At 44.2% G+C, this 10198-nt stretch overlaps 1 protein-coding gene across 1 annotated transcript; it reads left to right on the top strand.

The window, feature by feature from the left end:
- The first annotated feature begins 2654 nt into the window (after positions 1 to 2654).
- Positions 2655 to 8571, top strand: LOC109469649 (MAM and LDL-receptor class A domain-containing protein 1-like). Its single transcript, XM_019768184.1, has 10 exons — positions 2655 to 4056; positions 4523 to 4800; positions 4908 to 4983; positions 5362 to 5532; positions 5693 to 5955; positions 6127 to 6217; positions 6445 to 6570; positions 7193 to 7309; positions 7588 to 7641; positions 7913 to 8571. Exons 1-10 carry the CDS (start codon positions 3864 to 3866, stop codon positions 8569 to 8571), a joined length of 2028 nt encoding a protein of 675 aa, XP_019623743.1. The 5' UTR covers positions 2655 to 3863.
- The last annotated feature ends 1627 nt before the right edge of the window (positions 8572 to 10198 follow it).

The following is a 10198-nucleotide window of genomic DNA, read 5'->3' as shown; positions in this document are numbered from 1 at the left end:
TATTTGTACGCTTTCGGGACAAAACTATGCGAATTGGTAAACCAAGCTTTGAGTAGACGAAGGACCCAGCACAGCCCAGCACGGAATCGACAGGTGAACTTTGGTCCTGCCACCTTGGGTGTGACACCGTTCGACAGGCTTGGTCCGACCCGATCTGCCAGTACTGATTATGTTTAAAAAATAGATAGTTCATGGTCATTACTACAATTCATTCACTGTTGTAAGGCAGGTCAACAATGAACCCTGTTAGAGGGACCGGACAGAAAACAATATCAGACTGATAAGGTTTTGTCTGACATTGTTTCTGTTAGCACAGCTGATGCTTTAACGAAGTAAAGCACAACCACTGTAGCCTGGTATCCAGCCTTGTTAGCTTTAGTCCGCTACCCAAGATCCGCTCCCCGCCAACGGGGAGCGGATCTTGGGTAGCGGACTAAAGCTAACAAGGCTGGATACCAGGCTACGGCGGGGAGCGGATCTTGGGTAGCGGACTAAAGCTAACAAGGCTGGATACCAGGCTACAACCACTGGCCTGACTCAGTCATGAGTTACTAATTAGACCTACTTAGACATGTTGTCAAAAAAGTCACACAGACCTAATGTCGATACTGTCACAGCTGCATTGTAACATGTGACACTGCACAGCACTGTCCGTCCGTTTTATTTGTTGTTTAGGAAAGGGTCAACTTAGATTTATTGAATGTTGCCAAGTCCGAGGGCGGTAGCGGGTTGTATTAATCGTGTTTTGCATTCATCGAAACGGTCTGGTAGTCAATCATCGCTCTGCTTGGATAGGCATTTTTGTTTAGCCGCTGGGCCCGCATTCAATGAGGGTCATATTTCAGCACACAGAGAAAGAACCAACCAAACTGCCTCTAGAGAAAGGGCAAGCGTGTTTTCGATGATTAGTACCTGTGGTGTAGTTGCAGCAGAAGTTTCATCCGAAAGAACACGCACATACTGCCACGATCGTGACCACTGAGCCTGGTACTTAATGCGTGAGAGATTCTGGACAGATTGGGAACAGTCAAAACAAAAAGGAACTTGAAGTTCAACAGGTGGTGCAGTCAAAACGACCCAAGGAGGCTACTCAGTCGACCGATAAAACCTAGTCTATGTGGACAGGGGCCACTATAGGCATGCTTATGTCAATGGGAAAAGTCAGCTAAAAAAATAAGGAACCATCAAAGCACTGAAATTTGATCACATTGACCAGGTGGTTCTTTATATCGTTAGAGGTGGTCACTTGTACAGGTTTGACTGCATGTAAAAACACAGACGTGACCTGCCAAAAACACAGACGTGACCTGTCCCTCGGAGTATCAAGAACAAATTTCGCGTCTCCTAGCGGACAGAAACAATATCAAATCTGAGGCACAGCTTCTGAATTCTTTCCACCTCGTCTGACAGACAACGCGGAAGACCGGCCCAGACGGGGGACCCATACTCCAACACAGGTCGGATAAAGGACTGGTAGATTTCTAGAAAGGAACTACAGTGGGGATTTGACAAAATGACCGGTCGTTGGTGTTCCCACAAGAATAGGTTTGAGGCTTATCAAAGTACAGCAGGCTTCCCTGGTCATCCATTTTGTCTGACGTGTTTTAAGGCTATTACTTGTTTCCCTGGTAAAGAGGAGAGATTTCGTCTTGATTTGTATGCCACTAATGGGCAGTATAAGCTGTTGTAATGGTGGCAAATTTATAATGTTAACGCGATTTTGAAGCAACCGAACATAATTAAGGGAGGGGTCCTTCGAGTGACTCTCAAGAAGTAGAGATGAGGGCAGTTTGATAAATCCGTGTGTTAGTTAGTGACCGTGGGGAAACGTGAAAACATAAGGTTGAGGATATGTTTGTGCCCAGAAATCTATAGATTTAAACTTGTACGTGAGGCATGAAACTTGACCACACACAGTCTCACACGCGCTGGCAGCTTGACAAGGAACAGAGGAAATGATTCAACAAACTTAGGCTTTTCGTCAAAAGTTTACCAGACCACATATCCTTATCTATATCTAAGACTTTTGTTGCCGCAAAATATAAAGGTTTATTCGAAAGTGAGAGGGTGAAGTTAAGTTATGAAGAAATCGGAATCATAACGTTTCCTGTTGTTTCAATCGGTGTGTGGGATAGAATAAAGATCAAAATAGAGACAGGGGGAAAACTTTGGGAGGGAGGCCAAAACTCAGACAAAGTGACAGATCGATATCTGTGTCATGTTCCTTTTCGTTTTCTATACATAGTCAAGTTCTATTTTTTCAGCCCGTCTCCAATGAAAGAAGAATCGTTGTTAGGTAATTTTCTACGTGACATGTCATTATAGGATACAGACGTCAAGCACTGTCTCCATAATTATTTCACTTGCCCTAGGCTACAGTATCCACGTAAACAGGAACTTCACCTTACGTGTTTTCTGAAAACAAACAGAACACTTCGAATCCATGTTGTGTGCGTAGCCATGACTAGTTGAGGGGAACTAAAACGTTGACAAAGGGATCTACAACATGACCTAGAATCAACGTGAGAAAACAAGAAATGACAGTTTATAAAACAGGCTTTTTAAGTACAGGGGTACCGGCACAGAGTTAGTCATTTCATGACCTTAAACGTGAAAAGAAAACATGACTACATAGTGCTACGTTGATTATCTGCTGTTACGATAGTTTCATTAAGGTAAGATTTATCCTTTGTGTGATATAGTGAGTGATGTATAGTGAGACTTGTGATTTTAAGGCCTTGGCCCAAAGCCGAGCTCCATAAGTAAAGTTCACACGTTTCAGGTCAGAGATTTGTTTGGCGAATTTTTCCCTTATCTGTGTAGCTGTGATTGTTTAAACATTAATTTGGCGGCAGGCCGATGTTCCAGTCCCTGTAGCTATCTGATTTGAGTTAGATCCGTTATAAGTACGTGATCCAGATAATTCGGAATTCCGTTTGTCTGTAGATGTCGTAACAATAATCAAGCAAAAAATGGGTACAGTTTTGTTATGTCCAGTCATGTTTTTTTCACGCAAATCTGTAAATCAAGGGTAATCTGCCATCGTTAACATTCCAGTCAATTCTTCATGATACACATGATAACAGGGTAGAGCAGTAGAACACAAATCCGCTTGTGAGTTTAAAGCTCAGATTTGGCATGCGGGTAATTTTATTGACGTCAGGTAAATGGTGGTTGAGCCTCAGGCTGAGTTTCAATTCTTTACAAAGAACAGGTTGGAGGGGAGAAAGAATGACGGGCACATAAGACTGACAAGAGTGTTTGAACGCCTTTAGATATTATTTATAAACCGGTCGCCAACTTTTGAAAATACCAACACCAAAATACCAAAACATACCAATACCAACAGGTAACGTTATCAGTAGATATATGCAAGTTATCTAGACACACTGTCTGAGCAAAGTCCTAAGGGAAAATCTATACCCCAAACCCACCTAAAATGCTTTATCTCTCCTAGTCGTTTGATTTTATGAGATGATTACGAGTACCTTTCTTGTGTTTACCTTTGCACCTTCGCAGAAGGAAACATATATTGTTGTTGGTCGGTTTCTTCTTTCTCTTCTTCTTCCGCATCTTCCTGAAAAAATAAGGTTAATGACCTGCAGGTGACACCGGTACCGGCAGTCACCATGGTTACTAGTACTGGTAATACTAGTGCTTGATCTCACCAATGCAAGATAAAAACGCCAACATTGACATCAGTGATCATCAGTGGCTCCAGGCTTGCCTAATATACATGAATGCTTTCGAAGAATAAATAGAGCAGTATACCGTTATGGCATATGCTTGAACCAATTGAGTCATGGCAGTTCCAGGTTTACCCAAGAGTTGAAATTTATTAATACCGTAAAGACTCAAATGATATGGTCAGTTTAAACCTGTTATCTGCGTCACCAGGTGTTGCTGCCCAGACCTGCGACTTTGACTCCGGCAGCTGTGGCTGGGCCGCCTCCGCGGTCCCGAGCAGCGGGGCGTTCTACTGGACTAGACTGAACTACGGAAGCCCGACACCTGGCACAGGGCCCTCCGCTGATCATACAACTGGCATACAATATCGTTAGTACACCCTGTATCTTCCGAATATAGCAGGCTGTTGCTCACGGGCTATAAATTCAAGTACAACACAATATACCGACCCATTGTAATGCCCTGTTGTTTAACTAAGTTGAAAACAAACTCAGTGTGTTGCAGGGCCTAGGGGTTAATCAGATGTGTCCTGTTAGATATATAAGTCACCCTTCCTACACCCGTATCTGAAAGCAGCTAGAGAGACGAATAACGTAGCTCATCTTATCTTATGGTGTCCAAGCAAATCACTGCTGCAAGAAGGCGTCAGTGATAACACGTTATCTACGAGAGGTTTCCCAGGGAGGCGAGGGTCATGTTTAGGACATTTCCTGTTTCAGTACGCCACGCGAACATGTAGACACGCAATATGGCACACGTTCGCAGGAACTGTTACGACATTAACAGAACTTTTTCAAAGGGCACTGATATTTGTCCCTTCTCCCGTCTATACCAGGTGGATACTACTTCCACACGGATGCCAGCTACGGAGTTCAAGGTGAACAGGCATGGCTCACAAGCCCCACAGTAGACGCGTCAGTAGACCAAAACTTCACGTTTTGGTACAACATGTATGGCAACAGGTTAACTGGCGGCATGGGGCAATTGCAGCTCTTCCTAGTTCCGACAGGAGGCACCCTTGGCGATGACGGACTACTGTGGGTCAAGGACGGGAACCAAGGCGACCGGTGGATACATGCCTCAGTGGTGATCCCGCAACAATCGGCGTATAACGTAAGTCTGTACATGTCTACCATCCTCTTCCTAATTTCATTGACTGTACGTTATTCACATTGGGCAAGGAATACGCGACATCAATGACTGGCACATGTGTTTTTCAGCTTGTATTTGTTGGTACGAGAGGCTCAAGCATAGCGGGAGACATTGCTCTAGACGACATCGTTATTGCTGATGCAGGTGAGAGAACTCTTAACTTAGTTCTACTCCATTGCTTTTCAATCGGTTACTCAAAGATGGCTTCTATATGTCTACTATCTAGCAGCTTTGTGTGTTTTCAGATGCCTGTGTAAGTCATTGATTTACAGATTAGCTGCAGCGCGTGGTAGCATGTGAACAGCCCGTTCTAAGTTACCGTGGCCGATGCGCACAAGATTCTACATCGCTTTTGTTAGCTGAGTCTGTGTTGCAGGTTTGCCGCAGCTAAAGCAGGGCGTAGAAACTTGTACGTATCAACCACGGTACTAAGTGGATATCACTGCGCATGCGCCACAAGGTGTCAATTATGTCTAAAACCAAAAGTAGACTTTTAATTTTCCCCATACCCATTTCACACAGACACGCCCGACACTGCCCTGCAATACGACTGTGACTTTGAGCACGAGACGTCGGACCTGTGCGGTTATGTACAGGACGAGACGGACCAGCTGCAGTGGACGCGCCAACAGGGAGGCACGCCCAGCGCTGGGACCGGTCCGTCCGCCGATCACACTCTGGGCACAGATGCCGGTACGTTAGATCAGGGAATATGGCCATGGTGAAATCTAACTTATGGGGTCACTTACGGATGGGCCATTGGACCTGCTTTATTTAGTCCATGATGTTGAAACTAAATCTATTCAGCCTTAGATCGCCTATGAAAGCGTTTACTTTCTCCGTCTCTCTTTAGGACACTACATGTACATGGAAACCAGCAGTGATGGCGTTCCTCTCAGCGAGGGTGACGCCGCCCGGCTGCTCAGTCCCCGCTATCCCCCAACAACTTCCATGTGTCTGACGTTCTTCTACCACATGTACGGGGCGAATATAGGCAGCCTGAGGGTGTACGTGAAACAGACAGGCACTCTTACTCTGACGTGGTCCAAGAGCGGATCCCTGGGGGACATGTGGTACATGGCGATAGCGCCACTTGTGACAGACGATGAATTTCAGGTACATCAGGTAGCATCATCACTAAGATTGGAGTGACAAATATTTTCATGGTAGTCTTGATAGCTGCTTTATGTCTAGTAACGATATCACCGTGAGATGCATGTTTTTATCATTGAAAAAAGTAGAAGTCGAAGATTTGTTTAACAGAACTGTACAATATCATCTCTACAGATCGTTTTCGAAGCTGCACGAGGAAATGGCGCGTTCGGAGACATTGCTATTGATGACGTGGCCATAGTTAATGGGTCATGTCCAGTGCCAAGTGAGTACATATACATCGGCGATGTGTGTGTGTGTGTGTGTGTGTGTGTGTGTGTGTGTGTGTGTGTGTGTGTGTGTGTGTGTGTGTGTGTGTGGTGCGCGTGTGTGTGTGTTTGTGTATCTACATTGCAAAACCATGGCAACTTAAGAATTCTACAAGGGCAATTTCTTAAACGAATAATTGGAAAATGATATAAGACATCTTTGTGAATTTCCTCAATTCATAAGGTGTGACACCTGCACAAACAACCGTTCCAACAACCGCAGCTACAACGACTTCAACCATAACGCCGTTGGCAACGACTACAACGCCATTAGCAGCGGTAACAACGCAATTCACAGAGGCATCAACAAGTAAGTGGGGTGTGCAGGTGCTGGGGACAAAGTAGGCTTTAAAAGTTCTCATGTTAGAGTCTTTCTCCTATATATCAGTCTTTACAACCTGTTGTCCTTTTACCCTTTAATCGTCTCTGTTTGTCTCTAGATGGATGCAGCAACATAGAGAGATGTGCGCTTTTTTATTTACTGTTTTCATTTCGGTTTACATTTGAAATCTTTGGGCCTCACTAACATTGTCAACCGCCCATATGTGTCATATCAGTTGGGCAAAGTAACTCTTAACCGCTTAACCGTCCCGTTAATACCTAAAATTCATGTCTTGTTTAGTTTAGACTTAATAAAAATACATTATAAGAAATTCGACATGAAAACATGACGAAGTTGTAAATCACACAAATGAGCGAAATTACAAGGCAATTAAACGTCAAGGAAATGATGGACGTAGTACACGACCATGCCTTTCTGACATTTAAAGTTGTAAAATCGAGAAAATGCTAGCACTAATCAAGCTTAACATTTCCCTTCGATAGTCAACCTCGTGCTACATATTTTGGTGCCTACCCTCGTGGTTACATACTCTTATTAGCTATTCGCTAGAGGTACTACTAACATTACTAACACAGAAACTCATGCACAGCTTTTTCCCCATCGTACTCCACTCTGCCTACTGCACAAACCGCATCTTCTCTACCTGTAACGCTTGTACCCACGTTTGGTCCCTCGTCGGCCATGACGCCTTCAATGGGAGGTTCAGGTAGGGGCCTTTCATTTAAAGCTTGGTACATGAGCTTGTTTACCTGCTGTTTGAAGAATGAAAACTTGGCTTTTCTCTAGAGACTACGTCGGCATGCTTCTGAACAGAGTTGCGAGAGATTCATAGATGTAGTTATCAATCACCTTTCGCGTGCCGTGTACAGCAAGCACGGTGATTGAAGTATTTAAAATGCAGCTGTTGTCTCCTGTTGTGTAGTCTATACCCAGTAAGGTTGCCAGATATTTCATTCTCTTGTGTTTTCTCTGAACCACCTGTAGGCCCCAGTCCGACACCACCGGCGGCAGCAACAACGGGAGCAAACGAGACATCAGGTGGGCAGTACTTCCAGTCATTCAGCACTTTTGTGCTGTCTCACGTTTCAAATCATGACACTGAAATTGACTATTACAATAGAGAGGAGATTAATCTGCATTGTGCTTCTTTAATTTTGTGTCCAAAAAAATGCACTTTTCCCGTCCTCCCTTGCGTTATTCTATGAGAGTCTCTTTTTCAGATGGCTACCAGATGAAACGAACAGCAGCATTTTTTACTGTAACGTTAGTTGGTCTCTTTTTCGAGACAAATATACTTTTCTTTCCGTAGTCCTAGGGCGAGTTGACAACGGCAAGGACGCCATTAGCGGCACAGGCCTGGTGGCGGGCGTGTGTGTCGCCGTGCTCTTCTGGGCAGTTGTGTACGTCGTTGTAGTTCACTTCATCCGCAAAAAGCGCCGGAAACAGCGACAGGAGAGGAAGGAAAAGGGACACTTTGACGTCGTGTACGACCCCACATGTGATGACGTCAGCACACGATGGAAAGACGATGATGATGATGATGGTGGGCCCGGGATGAAGTGTGCCCCGGATTTACAGGACATGACTCATCGTAACGGAACCGACGCAACTAAGGTGGACGTGGATATTGAAACTGACGTCGACGCTCAGTTAGAAGCGGACGTCACACCTGATCACGATCCGCCAATATACGTCAACCGTGATATCGAGGTCACGCCAGAAAACTCCGAGCCCCTGATGAACTCTAGCAAAGAAGCCGACGAGACACGCCAGAAGTGCACCAGACAATACACCACAGCAAACAATGGTCCGAACGTGATAGATAGTGCGTCCAAAGAAAGCCTCATCAGTCTTAGGTCGGACCCAGACATCATATTCCTGGAACCATCAGATGCGGACGACGGTCCGGATTCCGTTATCTGTGTACCATGTTATAAAGAACTAGCAGAACATGCATCAGTTGTGTAAATGACGCAGGGGTCTACAACGTATTGACAAAACGCATTGACAAAATATTGTGAATACGAAAGAGGTGACCAACAACTGTACGTTCCACTTTGTCACTTTTAGATAGGTTCTCAATCAACACATTGGTTGTTTTTTTTCCAAACAAGTACTTGATTGACTTTCTGTTGGAAGAATTACTAGAATGGTACATCGTACAGAAATCATGTGGAGCATTGACAAATGGAGATTTCTGTAACATTAAGCAATGTGTATTTGCTGTTATGACATTTATTGACATTAACATGTATATCATTTGTAAAGACTACTTAAATATATACAACTTGACAGTTATGTACGTATCTGCTAATGCCGATAAGTTCTTAAGACCGTTAGTCCGTTCAAGTAACCAAAATATAGACTAGACTATAGGACGTCTTGTTCTTCCAATTATGATTCAATTATTCAGCATCGCGAATCATGGACGTATTTACGTTTATTTAAGGTACCTTTATTACAAAGATATCTTCACACGGAAACGATGCCATAGTAAACAGAATAGATTACAAGAGTTTCCTGTCGGAAAAGTGCGTTAATAAAAAGTGCTCGTCCAAACTTGTTGTGTATTGCATGTACTGCTATAGATTATAACAGTAGACGTACGTCGCAACTACGCCCCAGCCTATGTAACAGCTGAATCAACACCGCAAGCCTGCATGCAGCAGATCGGACACTGCACGTAAAAGAGCGTGCATACAGAGATGGATAAAGAAATTGGGAAAAGAATATAAAAAGGAAAGGTTGAAACTTTTTTATACAGTGTAATTGTTTGGTTGTTAATTACGCGGCTTCTGTCGTAAGCCTTTTATGGTGCCCTTAACACTCCGTCCGCTGTACGTGTGAGCAGGTAGCCGACTGTTGACACGGAACTTGCTGGGTTCCTTGACTACAAGTACCATTCATCAAAATGAACCGGACAAATGGCAAACGAAGCCCTGTATCAGTTAACCCCGCGACCCCATCGACTTTTGCCGTGACATTTAGTGGAGAGGTTTGTAGGAGTCCTATCTTAGGTAGTGTAAGAAACTTTGTCTGTATAAGAAAGGAAAGCTCGTACTGAGAACACGCACGAAAAAGGGGAGCTTTCACGCCGTGAATAAACCTCCGTACACGGACCTCTTACGATAACAAAACATCACGTATCACCACGGTACGACCAAAGGTACGACAAAAATTTGCATGAGTCGGAGGGTCGTCAGGCGCCATGGCGTCCCACACGTTACCATGGCGACCGCCTGTCAGGCGAGAAGTAACCATTTGTACAAAAGATGCCGCAGCGATGAGAGGTCGTTTATCAACATTAAGAACCGATCAGATCAGACCCTTGCGTACGATTTGTTTGCGCTAGTTGTTATTTCTTAGATATCAAGAACGATTACTACATGATGAGGGATAATTCTTGTTCCCAAGAACTAAATATTACCATCTTCACTTAGCACTATTCTCAGAAATAAAATCGTAGAGTAGAAAGCTACATTCAGAAAACCAACGGATCCCACATGACATGATGTTGTGTGCAGAGACTGGCTCTAGTCTTTTGTGGACTGGCCTAAGACTTTCCGACGGGCACCACACAACTGAAGCGGCTCTT

The sequence above is a fragment of the Branchiostoma belcheri genome, unplaced genomic scaffold (assembly GCF_001625305.1).
Source record: "Branchiostoma belcheri isolate BF01 breed outbred unplaced genomic scaffold, Haploidv18h27 scaffold21, whole genome shotgun sequence".
Classification (NCBI taxonomy): domain Eukaryota; kingdom Metazoa; phylum Chordata; class Leptocardii; order Amphioxiformes; family Branchiostomatidae; genus Branchiostoma; species Branchiostoma belcheri.
This window is presented reverse-complemented; position numbering and strand designations above follow the sequence as displayed.

Bases quoted from the DNA above. Each gene is read 5' to 3' on its own strand.
- LOC109469649 (XM_019768184.1), top strand. From the start codon at position 3,864: ATGGTCAGTTTAAACCTGTTATCTGCGTCACCAGGTGTTGCTGCCCAG. The intron at 4,057-4,522 runs GTTAGTACACCC...CGTCTATACCAG, and splicing joins TACAACTGGCATACAATATC to GTGGATACTACTTCCACACG. The intron at 4,984-5,361 runs GTGAGAGAACTC...CATTTCACACAG, and splicing joins CATCGTTATTGCTGATGCAG to ACACGCCCGACACTGCCCTG.